The sequence below is a fragment of the Panulirus ornatus genome, chromosome 25 (genome assembly GCF_036320965.1).
Source record: "Panulirus ornatus isolate Po-2019 chromosome 25, ASM3632096v1, whole genome shotgun sequence".
Lineage (NCBI taxonomy): Eukaryota > Metazoa > Arthropoda > Malacostraca > Decapoda > Palinuridae > Panulirus > Panulirus ornatus.
In genome coordinates this window covers 23448505-23469399 of record NC_092248.1, presented here as the reverse complement: position 1 = coordinate 23469399, position 20895 = coordinate 23448505, and the positions used below count along the sequence as shown (strand labels likewise).

The 20895-nt window shown below is 42.0% G+C and overlaps 1 protein-coding gene across 1 annotated transcript; it reads left to right on the top strand.

Moving 5' to 3' along the window:
- The first annotated feature begins 741 nt into the window (after window positions 1-741).
- Window positions 742-18874, top strand: LOC139757334 (uncharacterized). Its single transcript, XM_071677757.1, has 5 exons — window positions 742-861; window positions 1745-3026; window positions 3280-3494; window positions 15621-15881; window positions 18554-18874. Exons 1-5 carry the CDS (start codon window positions 742-744, stop codon window positions 18872-18874), a joined length of 2199 nt encoding a protein of 732 aa, XP_071533858.1.
- The last annotated feature ends 2021 nt before the right edge of the window (window positions 18875-20895 follow it).

Genomic DNA, 20895 nt, shown 5'->3' with positions numbered 1-20895 from the left:
ACGAAATGGATGGACGTGAATCCTTCGTATGAGACAGAGGTATACACTTCTTACGGGTGGAACACAAGCAACAAACAGTAACATAAACTGTTGGCACGGTAGCTGTCTGCATTCAGCAGGCAATACGATGATGCTAAACGTCTCACACTTGCCCCTGTCATCTGTGTTGGGTGAGGAGGGGATGCCGGGGAGCGAGTGTCGTGTGCTTGAGAATGGTGGAGGTTCATATGTTACAAGGAGTGAAGAGGGACGCGGGCGAAAATTCGTTTTGCATGCTTCGAGGAAGGGAAGCCTTTTTATGCTAATAAGAGTAGGATGCGCTTCGCATATCTGGTAGTGTCTTTTGATGTAAAAGGGAGAGTGTATTTAGCAGCACTGGAGGGAATGCCTTCATATAAACTGATATAAGTGTTAGATGAAAAGGGTTTGTATACTTAGTGTAAAAGATGGGAGTTTTGTATGCTGATTGGGAGAAGGAGAAGTATTGTTGCGGGGTTTAGGACATGATCATACATGAGGAGTTATGTTATGAGGGTATGATGCAACGATTGGTGTTAGTGATGATTCTAGTGTGAGTGGTGTAGCTCCTGCTGGTGCAAGAAGTCGAGGTGTGAGGTTCGATACCTTGCTTCCTGACCTCATCCCACTGCTATAACACCACCACCACCACCACCACCACCTCCATTACCACCACCACCACCACCACCACCACCACCACCTCCACCACCACAACAGTTTGCGATGGCGTCAGCATATTTTCATCAGCACATCCTCGTTTTCATGACCAGCATCATAGTCACTATAGATCGTCACGTGTGTCGTGGCATTATATGTGATGATGTGTTGGACTGGAGGCTCATCGTACCATTACTCCATACCACTGGCAGCGTATCAAATGATGGAGACTTTCCCCCACTCCTTCCTCCATCATCTTCAACCTCTCTCTCTCTCTCTCTCTCTCTCTCTCCCTGAGGCTGTGACTGGTTTGTTACATTTGACGCATTACAGTGTTATGATTGTGACTGGTTCCTTATAGTTAACACCTTACGATAGTAAGAGTTGAGACAAGATCGGAAAACTTGACACTTTTTGATATTAGGGTCCGTTACATTTAACATACTACGATTTATGTGTTATGACTGGTTTGATACATTTAACCCTTACGATGTCAGGGTTGTGACTAGTTCGTTACATCTGACACCTTATGATGTTTGGGTTGTGACTCGTTCGTTACATTTGACACCTTATGATGTTTGGGTTGTGACTAGTTCGTTACATTTGACACCTTACAATGTTAGGGTTGTGACTAGTTCGTTACATTTGACACCTTACGATGTTTGGGTTGTGACTAGTTCGTTACATTGACACCTTACGATGTTAGGGTTGTGACTAGTTCGTTACATTGACACCTTACGATGTTAGGGTTGTGAGTGGTTCATTACATTTGACACCTTTTCAGATATATCAATTTTTAAACATTTATATTTGGTTTACCTGAGGACCTCACACGCTTTGTATAGATATTACATTTGAGACTCTCCATTGTAAGTCCTGTTATATCATGGAAGGTCTATAAACAAAGAAATAAATAAGTTTTGGGTAAGCTGTATTGGTAAGGTATTATTATTTTCGAACAGATTGAGGTGCCAGAGCTTCTGAGTTATCCCTGCAATATTTTTGCCTGTATTTAGTCTTATGTATATACGTGTGTTTACAGTAAGTTATCATCTTGTGGCCACTGTAGGTCAACGTATGGGACACAGCGCTGGGCCAGGAGGAGATCCAGGCGATAGCCCAGTGCCGGAGTGACCCCCAGGGAAACTACGTGTCCTGGGAGGTGGGCTGGACGCTGACCAACGTCACCAGCCGTGACGTACCCCTGGCTGACCTCTGTCGACAGAAGGTTGACCTGACATATTTCTGGTTCCCTTCCGCTCCGTACGACACGGCGCAGTACCTGTGCCGAGCGCTGGGCACCCACCTGACCAGCACCATGGCCGAATCGCTGGCCATATTTAACGTATCGTCTGTGACCTTCACCAGGGAGGATAGTTGCTACAGCAACATCTGGTTAGCCATGAACGACATCGACGAGGAAGGAGTGTGGAAGATCGATGGCCTCCCGGTGACTGGTGAGATCAGCTGGGCGCCTCAGGAACCCAACGGACTCCACTACGAGAACTGTGCCTCAGGCGTTTCAACAGGCGTGATAGATGTTGACTGCCATACAAACTTGAAATGTGTCGTGTGTCCTATGAATGACCAAACGAGATTCTCATTCCTTGGAACGTGTGAGACTGAACTGCGGAACGTCTTCTTCACTGCCTTCCAGCACAGCCCTAGTGAGGTGCTCTTCGTGGGCTACGGCGCCTACCACATCAAGAGACAGGAAGGGATATGGACATGGGTGAACGTCGTCAACAACCGCACGATCGCTCAGCTGGGGGAAAGTGTCCCAGACTTCCCGATGGGCAGGCGATGGTGGCACCTACAGGAGCCAGTCTGTGGCCAGAAACCAGGAGGACGGAGACTCTTACTGCTCTCGCCCTGTGGCACAGACCAGTTCACCTGTGACGACGCCACCTGCATCCCCCTAGACAACCGCTGCGACCTAAAGTACGACTGTCGGGACAACACGGACGAGCTAGAGTGTCACACGGTGGCCTTCCCAAGGGACTACCAGGACCATCTGCCACCTAGAGCCAGCGGGATCGACCAGAAGAGCTTACCTATAATTGTCACCATAAATATTGAGTCCTTATCTGTCCAGACTATGGAAATGACCATGGAGGTTTCCTACAGGCTGGAGTTGACGTGGTTGGATAACCGATTACAGTACCAGAACCTGAAGGTGGAGAACACGCTGAACATCCTGCCAGCCAGCACAGTGGACAGGCTATGGACGCCGCAGGTCGATTTCATCAACACCATCGGCAACCATCACACCCTCATGGATGTGGACACCATCATGTTGGTCACCCGGCTGGCCGACTCGATCGGGAGGAACATCACTGCTCCTGCTGAAGGTCAGTTTGTCTACGTCAGCTCAGAGCTGAGACAAATCTGCAGTTGAAGGTTTGGTCACATTAAATTAGCTATACAATGACACAAGAAACGTTAGTAGTGGGAAGGAAGATTTCTCATCAGGTTATACAAAGAATAATTAGAATAATTCTTTATCCATGATTCAGTTTATGAGATTAGCAAGACTATGATTCTCAATGGTCCCAGTCAACTTCCCTCAGATAACTCTCTTGTCTCTCTCTCTCTCTCTCTCAGTGGAAGTCTTCTCTGGAGAGACGAACACCATGACGACCCGCAGGAAGTACGGGACGGTATTTATGTGTGACCTAGACCTGGCTCTCTACCCCTTCGACGCCCAGGAGTGCTTCATGCACCTCATGATCACCTCTGCCACCAAGTCCTTCCTGGAGTTCGACACCATCATATCCTCAGTCAACAACACTGCCAGGAACCTCCTCCTGGAGTATAATGTGAGTACACCAGGCTACAGAACCAACATCTCACCCGCATGAGTCTACACCACTGTGAAAAGTTGCTTTGGCAAGGCTGTATCATTAAGAATACAGTTTCGTCAAAGAACTTATCATTCAAAAGGATTCATCATTTCCCTACCACTGGAAGTAGTGCATTCTTGGAGTCACAGGAGCTCCTGAAAAAAAATCTGCCTACACCACAGCTGAGGAATCAAGGACCAGTTGATCTGAGAGACATGGGAAGTTCGAGCAGAACTGTAAAGTGACCCGTCCCTCTACCCAGCAAGGAACATCATGTCTGCTACAGCTTTCTTAGTTTTGCTACATTTCAACAGAGATTTCATTAAGGCATTATCTAATTCATACAATCCTTCATTCATGTTTATGGCGCTGTTAACTTTGATAAGAAATGATTCAACAATATAGCCTTTTGATAAGTACCATAAAACAAATTTTGACTTCCTCCAATTCACAGGATGTGAATGATCTTTTAAGTGTCTAAATATTGCATCTGATTCCGAGGCTGTCCTTAAAGATTACTAATAATGTTGGATCCTTCTTTAAAGGTTTATCTATTTGGCCAACATACATCTTATCACAGACTGTGAGTGGAACAGAACAGACACCTGATTTTTCATTTGTTGATGATCTATTCTTTTTCAATGATAGAAAAAAATATTCAGGCTAACTTCTTTCAAGTTTCGTGTAAGAGATGAGATTCTTTATGATGGAATAGATCCAAATATTTTTGTTGTTGAATTCGTTCTCCTTCTCATTTGTAAGCATTTGTCAAAAACTTTCTCAGGATAACAGTTATCTTGCAATATCATAAACATAATTACTTATTTCATTTAAGAATTTAGGATCTCAAGTTCTTAAGGCTCTGAAAAACATCGGCAAAAGGTGACCATTTTGACAATCCTGGGTTTGAGAAATGATGAAGAAATGCATTAACTGAAGTAGGTTTCCAATAAATTTTGAGCTTATGACCCCTAACTACTATTATTTTCAATTATCTGAAAAGAGCAAAGAATTACTGACTTCATCTTCCATTCTGAAAGTTAAACAGGGATCAAAGTTGTCAAATTTTTTAAAGATTTCCTGCGATCGTCACTGGGAGACCATAGACATACCATCCATAAATCTGTACCATGGTAAGCTGAAGGTAGAAGATGTGTGGATCTGGTGTTTGCTTTCAAGAATGTATATGAGAAATTCTTAGAAAATCAAATATATATATATATATATATATATATATATATATATATATATATATATATATATATATATATATATATATATATATATATATATATTCTCTTTCCCATTTTAGAAAGTTAAAAAAATACAAGGAGGGGAGGATTTCTGGCCCCCCGCTCCCGTCCCCTCTAGTCGCTTTCTACGACACGCGAGGAATGCGTGGGAAGTATTCTTTCACCCCTATCCCCAGGGATAATATACATATATATATATACACATACACACACATACACACACACACGCACATATACACACACACACACATACATATATATACATGTGAAAAATGTAAGAAACAATTTAGAAAACTGAAACTTCTAGCTTGAAATAAAATGAAAAAATGAATGTCACATAATGGTTCAACCTCTGGCTATGGAAAAGAAATGTTTGATTTATTTACACAAACGTCAAAAGTAGTTCTCATCAATTTAACCACTGTATCAATAAGCTTCAATGTCTAAGCTACATTTTTTCCAATTTCACTATTTTCTTGTCAAAGCACCATGTATGAAAACTATCACTCCAGTAACACAACTATAAACATTTACTTCCCCTTTAAAAAAAGTTCTGGAGAAGTCTCTCTCGATACACTGCGGGACACTACCACCTGGTCAAGGTTATTAGGTACAGTAGGGTTGAGGGTCAATTCAATTGGGAGGTGAGTTTGAATGGAGAAAAACTGGAGGAAGTGAAGTGTTTTAGATATCTGGGAGTGGATCTGGCAGCGGATGGAACCATGGGAGCGGAAGTGGATCATAGGGTGGGGGAGGGGGCGAAAATTCTGGGAGCCTTGAAGAATGTGTGGAAGTCGAGAACATTATCTCGGAAAGCAAAAATGGGTATGTTTGAAGGAATAGTGGTTCCAACAATGTTGTATGGTTGCGAGGCGTGGACTATGGATAGAGTTGTGCGCAGGAGGATGGATGTGCTGGAAATGAGATGTTTGAGGACAATGTGTGGTGTGAGGTGGTTTGATCGAGTAAGTAACGTAAGGGTAAGAGAGATGTGTGGAAATAAAAAGAGCGTGGTTGAGAGAGCAGAAGAGGGTGTTTTGAAATGGTTTGGTCACATGGAGAGAATGAGTGAGGAAAGATTGACCAAAAGGATAAATGTGTCGGAGGTGGAGGGAACGAGGAGAAGAGGGAGACCAAATTGGAGGTGGAAAGATGGAGTGAAAAAGATTTTGTGTGATCGGGGCCTGAACATGCAGGAGGGTGAAAGGAGGGCAAAGAATAGAGTGAATTGGAGCGATGTGGTATACCGGGGTTGACGTGCTGTCAGTGGATTGAATCAAGGCATGTGTATGGGGGTGGGTTGGGCCATTTCTTTCGTCTGTTTCCTTGCGCTACCTCGCAAACGCGGGAGACAGCGACAAAGCAAAAAAAAAAAAAAATATATATATATACATATATATATATATATATATATATATATATATATATATATATATATATATATATATATATATATATATATATATATATATATATATATATATATATATATATATATGTATATATATATATATATACATATATATATATATATATATATATATATATATATATATATATATATATATATATATATATATATATATATATATATATATGTATATATATATATATATATATATATATATATATATATATATATATATATATATATATATATTGATTCCAACAATGTTAAATGGTTGCGAGGAGTGGGCTATGGATAGATTTCTGCGGAGGACGGTGGATGTGCTAAAAATGAGAAGTTTGAGGACAATATGTGGTGAGAGGTGGTTTGATCGAGTCACTAATAATAGGGTAAGAGATATGTGTGGTAATAAAAAGAGTGTGGTTGAGAGACCAGAAGACGGTGTTTTGAAGTCATTCAGTCACATCGAGAGAATGAGCGAGGAGAGATTGACAAAGAGGATATATGTGTCAGAGATGGATAGAACAAGAAGTGGGAGACGAAATTGGAGATGGAAGGATAGTGTGAAAAAGATTTTGAGTGATCGAGGCCTGAACATGCAGGAGCGTGAAAGGCGTGCAAGGAATAGAGTGAATTGGAACGATGGGGTAAACCGGGGTCGACGTGCTGTCAGTGGATTGAACCAGGGCATATGAAGCGTCTGGGGTAAAACATGTAAAGTTCTGTGGGGCCTGGATGTGGAAAGGGAGCTGTGGTTTTGGTGCATTATTACATGACAGCTAGAGACTGAGCGTGAACAAATGTGGCCTTTGTTGCCTTTTCCCAGCGGTACCTCGCGCACATAATGGGGAAGGGGTTATTATTTCATGTGTGGCAGGGTGGCGATGGGAATGAATAAAGCCAGACAGTATGAGTTTACATGTGTACATATGTTCAGGCCCCGATCACTTAAAATCTTTTTCACTCCAACTTTCCACCTCCAATTAGGTCTCCCACTTCTCCTCGTTCCCTCCACCTCTGACACATATATCCTCTTGGACAATCTTTCCTCACTCATTCTCTCCATGTGCCCAAACCATTTCAAAACACCCTCTTCTGCTCTCTCAACCACGCTCTTTTTATTTCCACACATCTCTCTTACCCTTACATTACTTACTCGATCAAACCACCTCACACCACACATTGTCCTCAAACATCTCATTTCCAGCACATCCACCCTCCTGCGCACAACTCTATCCATAGCCCACGCCTCGCAACCATACAACATTGTTGGAACCACTATTCCTTCAAACATACCCATTTTTGCTTTCCGAGATAATGTTCTCGACTTCCACACATTCTTCAAAGCTCCCAGGATTTTCGCCCCCTCCCCCACCCTATGATTCACTTCCGCTTCCAGGGTTCAATCCGCTGCCAGATCCACTCCCAGATATCTAAAACACTTTACTTCCTCCAGTTTTCCTCCATTCAAACTTACCTCCCAATTGACTTGACCCTCAACCCTACTGTACCTAATAACCTTGCTCTTATTCACCTTTACTCTTAACTTTCTTCTTTCACACACTTTACCAAACTCAGTCACCAGCTTCTGCAGTTTCTCACATGAATCAGCCACCAGCGCTGTATCATCAGCGAACAACAACTGACTCACTTCCCAAGCTCTCTCATCCACAACAGACTTCATACTTGCCCCTCTTTCCAAAACTCTTGCATTCACCTCCCTAACAACCCCATCCATAAAGAAATTAAACAACATGGAGACATCACACACCCCTGCCGCAAACCTACATTCACTGAGAACCAATCACTTTCCTCTCTTCCTACACGTACACATGCCTCACATCCTCGATAAAAACTTTTCACTGCTTCTAACAACTTGCCTCCCACACCATATATTCTTAATACCTTCCACAGAGCATCTCTATCAACTCTATCATATGCCCTCTCCAGATCCATAAATGCTACATACAAATCCATTTGCTTTTCTAAGTATTTCTCACATACATTCTTCAAAGCAAACACCTGATCCACACATCCTCTACCACTTCTGAAACCACACTGCTCTTCCCCAATCTGATGCTCTGTACATGCTTTCACCCTCTCAATCAATACCCTCCCATATAATTTACCAGGAATACTCAACAAACTTATACCTCTGTAATTTGAGCACTCATTCTTATCCCCTTTGCCTTTGTACAATGGCACTATGCACGCATTCCGCCAATCCTCAGGCACATCACCATGAGTCATACATACATTAAATAACCTTACCAACCAGTCAAGAATACAGTCACCCCCTTTTTTAATAAATTCCACTGCAATACCATCCAAACCTGCTGCCTTGCCGGCTTTCATCTTCCGCAAAGCTTTTATTACCTCTTCTCTGTTTACCAAATCATTTTCCCTAACCCTCTCACTTTGCACGCCACCTCGACCAAAACACCCTATATATGCCACTCTATCATCAAACACATTCAACAAACCTTCAAAATACTCACTCCATCTCCTTCTCACATCACCACTACTTGTTATCACCTCCCCATTTGCGCCCTTCACTGAAGTTCCCATTTGCTCCCTTGTCTTACGAACTTTATTTACCTCCTTCCAGAACATCTTTTTATTCTCCCTAAAATTTAATGATACTCTCTCACTCCAACTCGCATTTGCCCTCTTTTTCACCTCTTGCACCTTTCTCTTGACCTTCTGTCTCTTTCTTTTATACATCTCCCACTCAATTGCATTTTTTCCTTGCAAAAATCGTCCAAATGCCTCTCTCTTCTCTTTCACTAATAATCTTACTTCTTCATCCCACCACTCACTACCCTTTCTAATCAACTCACCTCCCACTCTTCTCATGCCACAAGCATCTTTTGCGCAATCCATCACTGATTCCCTAAATACATCCCATTCCTCCCCCACTCCCCTTACTTCCATTGTTCTCACCTTTTTCCATTCTGTACTCAGTCTCTCCTGGTACTTCCTCACACAAGTCTCCTTCCCAAGCTCACTTACTCTCACCCCAACATTCACTCTTCTTTTCTGAAAAACCATACAAATCTTCACCTTAGCCTCCACAAGATAATGATCAGACATTTCTCCAGTTGCACCTCTCAGCACATTAACATCCAAAAGTCTCTCTTTCGCGTGCTTGTCAATTAACACGTAATCCAGTAACGCTCTCTGGCCATCTCTCCTACTTACATACGTATACTTATGTATATGTATATATATATATATATATATATATATATATATATATATATATATATATATATATATATATATATATATATATATATATATATATATATATATATATATATATATATATATATATATATATATATATATAAATATATATATATATATATATATATATATATATATATATATATATATATATATATATATATATATATATATATATATATATATATATATATATATATATATATATATATATATGCAAAAGTTTTGGAAAGAGGGGCAAGTATGAAGTCTGTTGGGGATGAGAGAGCTTGGGAAGCGAGTCAGTTGTTGTTCGCTGATGATACAGCGCTGGTGGCTGATTCATGTGAGAAACTGCAAAAGCTGGTGACTGAGTTTGGTAAAGTGTGTGAAAGAAGAAGGTCAAGAGTAAATTTGAATAAGAGGAAGGTTATTAGGTACAGTAGGGTTGAGGGTCAAGTCAATTGGGAGGTAAGTTTGAATGTAGAAAGACTGGAGGAAGTAGAGTGTTTTAGATATCTGGGAGTGGATCTGGCAGCGGATGGAACCATGAAAGCGGAAGTGAATTATAGGGTGGGGGAGGGGGCGAAAATCCTGAGAGCCTTGAAGAATGTCTGGAAATCGAGAACATTATCTCGGAAAGCAAAAATGGGTATGTTTGAAGGTATAGTGCTTCCAACAATGTTGTATGGTTGCGAGGCGTGGGCTATGGATAGAGTTGTTCGCAGGAGGGTGGATGTGCTGGAAATGAGACGTTTGAGGACAATATGTGGTGTGAGGTGGTTTGATCGAGTAAGTAATGTAAGGGTAAGAGAGATGTATGGAAATAAAAAGATCGTGGTTCAGAGAGCAGAAGAGAGTGTTTTGAAATGGTTTGGGCACATGGAGAGAATGAGTGAGGAAAGATTGACCAAGAGGATATATGTGTCGGAGGTGGAGGGAACGAGGAGAAGTTGGAGACCAAATTGGAGGTGGAAAGATGGAGTGAAAAAGATTTTGAGTGATCGGGGCCTGAACATGCAGGAACGTGAAAGGCGGGCAAGGAATAGAGTGAATTGGATCGATGTGTTATACCGGGGTCGACGTGCTGTCAATGGATTGAATCAGGGCATGTGAAGTGTCTCGGGTAAACCATGGAAAGTTCTGTGGGGCCTGGAATTGGAAAGGGAGCTGTGGTTTATGGCATTATTGCATGACAGCTAGAAACTGAGTGTGAACGAATGGGGCCTTTGTTGTCTTTTCCTAGCGCTATCTCGCACACATGAGGGGGAGGGGGATGTTATTCCATGTGTGGCGAAGTGGCGATGGGAATGGATAAAGGCAGACAGTGTGAATTGTGTGCATGTGTATATATGTATGTGTTTGTGTGTGTTTATATTTTTATATATATATATATATATATATATATATATATATATATATATATATATATATATATATATATATATATATATATATATATATATATAGATGTGTACTTTGAGATGTATGGGTATGTATATTTGCGTGTGTGGACGCGTATTTATATACATGCGTATGGGGGTGGGTTGGGCCATTTCTTTCGTCTGTTTCCTTGCGCTACCTCGCAAACGCGGGGTGACAGTAAGTGAGCTTGGGAAGGAGACTTGTGCGAGGAAGTACCAGAAGAGACTGAGTGCATAATGGAAAAAGGTGAGTGCAAAGGACGTAAGAGAAATGGTGGAGGAATGAAATGTATTTGGGAAGTAGTGGTGGCTTGCGCAAAAGATGCGTGTGGCATGAAAAGCGTGGGAGGTGGGCAGATTAGAAAGGGTAGTGAGTGGTGGGATGAAGAAGTAAGATTATTGGTGAAAGAGGAGAGAGGCATTTGGACGATTTTTGCAGGAAATAATGCAAATGACTGGAAGATGTATAAAAGAAAGAGGCAGGAGGTCAAGAGAAAGGTGTAAAAGGTGAAAAAAGAGGGCAAATGAGAGTAGGGGTGAAAGAGTATAAATAAATCTTAGGGAGGAAAAAAAGATGTTTTGGAAGGAGGTAAATAAAGTGCGTAAGACAAGGGAACAAATGGGAACATCGGTGAAGGGGGCTAATAGGGAAGTGTTAACAAGATGTGGTGATGTGAGAAGGAGATGTAGTGAGTATTTTGAATATTTATTGAAGGTGTTAGATGATAGAGTGGCAGATATAGGGTGTTTTGGTCGAGGTGGTGTAGGGAGTAAAAGGGTTAGAGAGAAAGATTATGTAAACAGAGAAGAGGTAGTGAGAGCTTTGCGTAAGATGAAAGCCAGCAAGGAAGCGGGTTTGGATGGTATTGCAGTGGCATTTATTAAAATAGGGGGTGACTGTGTTGTTCACTAGTTGGTAAGGATTTCAATGTATGTATGACTCATGGTGAGGTGCCTGTGGATTGGTGGAATGCATGTATAGTGCCATTGTAGAAAGGCATATGGGATAACAGTGAGTACTCAAATTATTGAGGTATAGGTTTTTTGAGTATTCCTGGGAAATTATATGGGAGGGTGTTGACTGACAGGGTGAAGGCATGTACAGAGCATCAGACTGGGGAAGAGCAATGGGGTTTCAGAAGTGGTAGAGGATGTGTGGTTCAGGAGTTTCTTTTGAAGAATGCATGTGAGAAATACTTAGAAAAGCAAATGGATTTGTATGTAGCATTTATGGATCTGGAGAAGAAATATGATAGAGTTGATAGAGATACTGTGTGGAAGGTATTTAAAATATATGGTGTGGGAGGTAAGTTGTTAGAATCTGTGAAAAGTTTTTATCGAGGATGTAAGGCATGTGTACGTGTAGGAAGAGAGGAAAGTGATTGGTTCCCAGTGAATGTTGGCTTACGGCAGGGATGCGTGATGTCTCCATGGTTGTTTAATTTGTTTATGGATGGAGTTGTTAGGGAGGTGAATGCAAGAGTTTTGGAAAGAGGGGCAAATATGCAGTCTGTTGTGGATGAGAGAGCTTGGGAAGTGAGTCAGTTGTTGTTCGCTGATGATACAGCGCTGGTGGCTGATTCATGTGAGAAACTGCAGAAGCTGGTGACTGAGTTTGGTAAAGTGTGTGGGGGATGAAAGCTGAGAGTAAATGTGAATAAGAGCAAGGTCATTAGTTATCGTAGGGTTGAGGGACAAGTCAATTGGGAGGTAAGTTTAAATGGAGAAAAACTGGTGGAAGTGAAATGCTTTAGATATCTGGGAGTGGATTTGGCAGCGGATGGAACCATGGTAGCGGATGTGAGTCACAGGGTGGGGAAGGAGTGAAAGTTCTGGGAGAGTTGAAAATTGTGTGGAAGGTGAAAACATTATCTCGGAAAGCAAAAATGGATATGTTATATGGTTGCTAGGCTTGACCTATAGATAGAGTTGTGCGGAGGAGGGTGGATGTGCTGAAGATGAGATGTTTGAGGACAATATGTCGTGTAAGGTGGTTTGATCGAGTAAGTAATGAAAGGGTAAGAGAGATGTGTGGTAATAAAAAGAGTGTGGTTGAGAGAGCAGAAGAGGGTGCTTTGAAATGGTTTAGTCACATGGAGAGAACGAGTGAGGAAAGATTGACAAAGAGGATATATATGTCAGAGGTGGAGGGAACGAGGAGAAGTGGGAGACCAAATTGGAGGTGGAAAGATGGAGTGAAAAAGATTTTGAGTGATCCGGGCCTGAACATGCAGGAGGGTGAAAGGCGTGCAAGGAATAGAGTGAATTGGAACGATGTGGCATACCGGGGTCGACGTGTTGTCAATGGATTGAACCAGAGCATGTGAAGCGTCTGGGGTAAACCATAGAACGTTTTGTGAGGCCTGGATGTGAAAAGGGAACTGTGGTTTCGGTTCATTATACATGACTGCTAGAGAAGGTGTGTCATCGAATGTGGCCTTTGTTGTCTTTTCCTAGCGCTATCCCGCGCATATGCGGGGTGTTGTCATTTCATGTGTGGCGGGGTGGCGACGAGAATGAATAAATGCAGCAAGTATGAATTATATACATGTGTATATATGTATATGTCTATGTATGTATATACATGTATTCGTTGAAATGTATAGGTATGTATATGTGCGTGTGTGGACGTGTATGTATATACATGTGTGTATGGATGGGTTGGGCAATTCTTTCGTCCGTTTCCTTGCGCTATATATAAAGGAGCAAATGATAGTTGGGTTGCGATAGTATCATTAGATTTTAGAGAGAATAGAAAGATGTTTTGGACGGAGCTAAACAACGTGCTAAGACAAGAGAACAAATGAGAACATAGGTAAAGGGGCAGATGGGGAGGTAATAACAAGTTGAGATGAAGTGAGAAGGAGATGGAGTAAGTATTTTCTAGGTTTGTTTAATGTGTTTCATGATAGAGTGGCAGATATTAGGTGTTTTGGCTGGGGTGGTGTGCAAAGTGAAAGGGCTATGGGGTATTTTGTCGAATTTCTTAAAAATTGTGTTACTGTGTCGTTGATTGGTTGGTAAAGGATATTCACTTTATGTATGATTCATGGTGAAGTGACTGGGGATTTGCGTAATACTTGCATAGTACCATAGTACAAATGCAAAGGGGATAAAATTGATTGTTATAATTCCAGAGGCATAAGTTTGTTGAATATTCCTGGAAAATTGTATGGGAGGATATTGATTGAGAGGATAAAGGGATGTATAGAGCATCAGATTGGGGAAGAGCAGTGACGTTTTAGAAGTGTTAGAGGATGTGTGGATCAGATGTTTGCACTGAAAAATGTATGTGAGAAATAATTAGACTAACAAATGGATTTGTATTTAGCATTTTTGGATCTGGAAAAGGCATATGATAGTAAGTGTTGATAGAGATGCTATGTGGAAGGTTTTAAAATTATATGGCGTGGGAGGTAAGTTGCTAGAAGCAGTGAAAACTTTTTTTTTCCAGTAAGTAAAGCATGTGTACGAGTAGGAATAGAAGAAAGTGATTGGTTCCCAGTGAATGTCGCTTTGCGGCAGGGGTGAGTGATGTCTCCATGGTTGTTTAATTTGTTTATGGATGGGGTGGTCAGTGAGATAAATGGAAGCGTTTTGAAGGGAGGGACAAGTATGCAGTCTGTTGTGGATGAGAGGGCTTGGGAAGTGAGTAAGTTGTTCGCTAATGATACATCACTGGTGGTTGATTCGGGTGAGAAACTGCAGAGGTTGGTGACTGAGTTGGCTAAAGTGTGTGGATAAAGAAAGACGAGAGTAAATGTGAATAAGCGCAAGGTTATTTAGGTACAGTAGGGTTGAGGGACAAGTCAATTGAGAGGTAAGTTTGAACGGAGAAAAATTGGAGGGAGTGAAGTGTTTTAGATATCTGGGAGTAGACTCAGCAGCGATGGAACCATGGAAGCGGAAGTGAGTCACAGGGTAGGGGAGGGAGGCGAAAGTTTTGGGAGCGATGAAGAATGTGTGGAAGGAGAGAACGTTATCTCGGAAAGCAAAAATGGTTATGTTTGAAGGAATAGTGGTTCCAACAATGCTATATGGTTGCGAGGCATGGGCTATAGATAGGGTTATGCGGAGGAAGGTGGATGTTCTGGAAATGAGATGTTTGAGGTCCATATGTGGTGTGAGGTGTTTTGATCAAGTAAGTAATGAAAGGGTAAGAGAGATGGGTGGTAATGAAATGAGTGTTGTTGAGATAGCAGAAGAGGGTGTGTTGAAATGGTTTGGACATATGGAGAGAATGAGTGACGAAAAGTTGACAAAGAGAATATATGTGTCAGAGGTGGAGGGAACGAAGAGAAACAGAACAAATTGGAGGTGGAAGGATGGAGTGAAAAAGATTTTGAGCGATCGGGGCCTGAACATGCAGGAGGGTGAAAGGCTTGCAAGGAATAGGGTGAATTGAGACGATGTCACTGAATTGAACCAGGGTATGTGAAGCGTCTTAGGTAAACCATGGAAAGGTCTGTGGGGCCTGGATGTGGATAGGTTTCACTGCATTACACATGACAGATAGAGAATGTATGTGAGAGGATGTGGCCTTTCTTCTTCTGTTTCTGGCGATTAAGATTATCCTGACTAGCGATCCCAGAATATTACCCTTTTATTTTTTCCCTTATTTGCATTTTCATTTTAGTTAACACATTCCCAAGAACTTCCAAGAGAACCTTCGCCAGAACTTTAGCTCCAGCAGCCCGTCACTTTTGTTATAGATTAGGAAGAACAATCTACACTCTCTCCACCCACCTGAACCTGACCCTACGTCTAACCGAGTGTCTGTGGTGTGCAGGTGGGCGAACTGGTGTTGGAGCACGGCAGGTCGGGGTCGGGTATGTTCAGCGAGGTGTGGGTCCGAGTGCCGCTCACCAGACGTTACGGCTACGCCATCCTCAACATCTACATCCCCACACTTGTCCTCCTCGTTGTCAGCTACGTCACTCTCTTCATCAGGCCCGACGTCTTTGACGTGAGGATGATGGCCGCCCTCACTGTCCAGCTGGTTATTGCCACGCTTTTCTCACAGGTGAGGCAGCTGTATACACTGTTGGAGGTCACATACATGGGTGACGGTGTGTAAGCTAGGTATTTACGCAGGTGAAACTTTCATCTGCAGAAGTTATTTCAAATCTGTGTGTCCGGGAAACAATATCCAGGAAGAATTACATTCAGGTATCGCCTCTCATCCATCTAAAGATATCTAAGAAAAATTCATCAAAAAAGTCTTACTTTCTCTGATGTGATAACATCTTTACTGATCATGGTTGTGTTATAGCCTAGTTCGCTAATGATGGTAATTAAAGGTATAACCTAGCTGGGTGATATCTTCACTAATCATGATAATTCATGTTATAACCTAAGTCTTCCTTCACTAATGTAACAACTTCTGACTGGTGACATCTGGCAAATCACCACATAGTTTACCCAAAGATGTAACTATGATGCCAGAGTTTGGCTGATGTGCAATCATGTCAAATCCTACCAATAGATGCCGTCTGTATGCTGTAGCTTCCCAAGATTCAGTCAATTTAAATCAAACTTCATCCATGACCTGCTCCTATATGATATGGAAATATCACAGCAAAAGAAACTCCAAGGAAATGCATTGTTGCGTCAGAGGCAATGGACTTATTAATCAGTCGACTGCTCTACTGTTACGTCTGAGGCAAGGGACTCATTAGCCAGTCAACTTCTCTGCTGTTACCTCTGAGGCAAGGGGTTTATTAACCAGTCAACTGCTTCAATACTTGGCGACTTAATTCAAGATAAAGGAGTCATGGCAAAGATCTTGAATTATATAAATTCTGTTCTTATCCGTATCTGCCAGTGAAGACGTCTCGTCTTGCAGATCCAGTTCCAGTGATAATGGGGAACATTTTGCGATACAATCAAAATATGACGTCATTATATGCAATAAGGGTAAATAAGACCACAGGTCTTGAAAATTGTATATCTGGAAAAGAAGTAAGAAACTAAATATTCAATCCCTTGGCTGCTCATCAGTAAGTCACCCACTATACTATATCATACCATATCATATTATGTCATATTATATCATATATCATATATCATATCATATCATATCATATCGTATCACATCATATCATGTTAAACTTCATATTATCTCACATCATATCATGCTTTATATTATCTCACATCACATCATATCATATTAAAGTGTATTATATTGTATATATTGAGGATAACAGGGAGTTGCCAGACGCACGATGACTAACCTCAATATACAGTTACCAAAGTTTTATCGGTTTTTGGACAGGCTAGAAATAGCTTGCTGGTGGGGTGAGATATTTTCTGGAGAATATGTTATTGTTGAACAGGAAGGTTCTTCCGGTGATATGACTGGTATAAGAGGAAACATTGCAGGGGAAATGGTTATGCCTTTGAACCATGCCATGCCACCGTTTTCCGTCAAAAGCGAGCATATGAGGACCCAAACGGGCCAACTCTGATTGTGTTTGATAAATGCAAAATCGCTGATATCATTTACTTAGATTTTCTGAGTACATTAGATTGAGTCCTGCATCATATATTACTATCAAAATTTGTCAAAAGATGCGGACACTATTGTGTTTACATTAGCTAGAAAATCAAATGACCGTCCTTGATTAATGAATAATAAAATATAGCAAATGATTTGCCATATGAGAGACTTTTAAGATGTGAGATATGCTATAAGGAATCCAAATTTCGTAGACGACACTTACTAAGTTGAGCAATGAAGGTAACACAGACTGAATCTTAGCACTTGCAGGCTGATAAACTGATGGGCCAGGCTCACAGCACAATATTGACAAATAGAAAGTTTTGCATGCCGATGGTAAAAACGAAAAGATTATGAAAGGTTGAAAGGTACAATATGAATATCTGTTGACCTTCATAACATAAATGAAAATTTCTAGGTGGTATAAGCTTTAAGTAAGCAATGCCTTGTTCCACAGGCAGTCCGGTCGAATTTGTCTGGAAAACTCACTCCTTGCAATTCACCTGTGCGTTTACGTTCTGAATATTGTGTTCATTTTTGACCACATTGAAAAAAAGGCATGAAATTGTGAGAATACAGTGGTGAGCTGCCAAGATGATTCCTGACGAAAAAACGAGTTCTAAAGAACCATTTAGGATACCTAAACTTATCTAGTTTAAACAAGAGAACTTAAAGATTTAATTTGATACAGGTATTAAAAATGAAAAGACTCTGTCAGTCTTGATCTAAGGAACCATCTAGGGTTAAATTTGTCCGATTTCACTCTCGTTGTAATAGATACAAACTTGTAAGAAAACGTTTTACCTCGAGAGAGACAAAGTACTTTTTCAACAGATTTTGACATATGGAATTGTTTACTAGTTAAGAGTAGCTGGGGGTAATATCATAGATACGCTATGATATTTACCAGACATTTAACTTCAAGTCTACAAATTACTTTGTTGGTATTTCTCTCTGTCTCTGATCTGTTCTACCAAAACAAACAGCCTCGAAAAGACCCAGTGGTGAATTGCTACTCGCATTGCTTTGTACAAATGTAGTTATATAATATGTACATACATATACGTACAGTATACATGTATACATACAACAAGGTACAACCACAGTAATTGTTATCATGGTTATTCTTTTGCTAGTCGTATTTTACAGATGTACATGAAGCCATTTCACAATCACTAAAGTTTAGCTTTCATATTGTCTCAGGTCTCTGGCTCCCTGCCAAGACATCGTACTACAAGATGGTGGACGTGTGGCTCATCTTCTGCATCAGCGCTACTTTCCTCACCATCATATTCCACGTGATAGTGGATAACATTCTGTTCTGGAGGGAGGGTGTGATCCAGCCCCTTAATGGGTCATCTGTGGCTCAGTCCAATACCTGGGTGGAGCCAGAAAATAAAGAAAAGTCTACAATAGTGGGTGGTAATAGATGGAGAGGGTCCGAGTGGCTTCAGCAGCGAGTGGTAGTGGCGACCAAGGTGATGGTGGCTGCCGTCTTCATCCTCTTCAACATCTGCTACTGGGCATACATACTGGCTCAGTGACTGCTGACACCCACTGCTGCTGCAACAGACATGTACAGCACTATGCTGACACCATCTACTGCTACCAGAGACATGTACTGCACCATGCTGACACCATCTACTGCTACCAGAGACATGTACTACACCATGCTGACACCATCTACTGCTACCAGAGACATGTACCACACCATGCTGACACCATCTACTGCTACCAGAGACATGTGCTGCACCATACTGACACCATCTACTGCTATCAGAGACATGCACTGCACCATGCTGACACCATCTACTGCTACCATAGATACGTTCTGTACCATGCTGACGCATTATAGTGCCACCAGAGATATGTACTGCATCATACTGACACCATCTACTGCTACCAAAGACATGTACTGCTCCATACCGACACCATCTACTGCTACCAGAGACATGTACTGCACCATGCTGACACCATCTACTGCTATCAGAGACATGTACTATACCATACTGACACCATCTACTGCTACCAGAGACATGTACTGCACCATGTTGACACCATCTACTGCTACCAGAGTTACGTTCTGTACCATACTAACACCATCTATTGCTACCAGAGATATGTACTGCACCATGCTGACACCATCTACTGCTACCAGAGACATGTACTGCACCATGCTGACACCATCTACTGCTACCAGAGACATGTACTGCACCATGCTGACACCATCTACTGCTACCAGAGACATGTACTGCACCATGCTGACACCATCTACTGCTACCAGAGACATGTACTGCACCATGCTGACACCATCTACTGCTACCAGAGACATGTACTGCACCATGCTGACACCATCTACTGCTACCAGAGACATGTACTGCACCATGCTGACACCATCTACTGCTACCAGAGACATGTACTGCACCATGCTGACACCATCTACTGCTACCAGAGACATGTACTGCACCATGCTGACACCATCTACTGCTACCAGAGACATGTACTGCACCATGCTGACACCATCTACTGCTACCAGAGACATGTACTGCACCATGCTGACACCATCTACTGCTACCAGAGACATGTACTGCACCATGCTGACACCATCTACTGCTACCAGAGACATGTACTGCACCATGCTGACACCATCTACTGCTACCAGAGACATGTACCACACCATGCTGACACCATCTACTGCTACCAGAGACATGTACCACACCATGCTGACACCATCTACTGCTACCAGAGACATGTACCACACCATGCTGACACCATCTACTGCTACCAGAGACATGTACCACACCATGCTGACACCATCTACTGCTACCAGAGACATGTACTGCACCATGCTGACACCATCTACTGCTACCAGAGACATGTACTGCACCATGCTGACACCATCTACTGCTACCAGAGACATGTACTGCACCATGCTGACACCATCTACTGCTACCAGAGACATGTACTGCACCATGCTGACACCATCTACTGCTACCAGAGACATGTACTGCACCATGCTGACACCATCTACTGCTACCAGAGACATGTACTGCACCATGCTGACACCATCTACTGCTACCAGAGACATGTACTGCACCATGCTGACACCATCTACTGCTACCAGAGACATGTACTGCACCATGCTGACACCATCTACTGCTACCAGAGACATGTACTGCACCATGCTGACACCATCTACTGCTACCAGAGACATGTACTGCACCATGCTGACACCATCTACTGCTACCAGAGACATGTACTGCACCATGCTGACACCATCTACTGCTACCAGAGACATGTACTGCACCATGCTGACACCATCTACTGCTACCAGAGACATGTACTGCACCATGCTGACACCATCTACTGCTACCAGAGACATGTACTGCACCATGCTGACACCATCTACTGCTACCAGAGACATGTACTGCACCATGCTGACACCATCTACTGCTACCAGAGACATGTACTGCACCATGCTGACACCATCTACTGCTACCAGAGACATGTACTGCACCATGCTGACACCATCTACTGCTACCAGAGACATGTACTGCACCATGCT

Excerpts from the sequence above, each read along its gene's own strand:
- LOC139757334 (XM_071677757.1), top strand. The coding sequence starts at position 742 with ATGGCGTCAGCATATTTTCATCAGCACATCCTCGTTTTCATGACCAGC. Across the intron at positions 862-1,744 it reads TGTTGGACTGGAGGCTCATC|GTCAACGTATGGGACACAGC; the intron begins GTACCATTACTC and ends TGGCCACTGTAG. Across the intron at positions 3,027-3,279 it reads CATCACTGCTCCTGCTGAAG|TGGAAGTCTTCTCTGGAGAG; the intron begins GTCAGTTTGTCT and ends TCTCTCTCTCAG.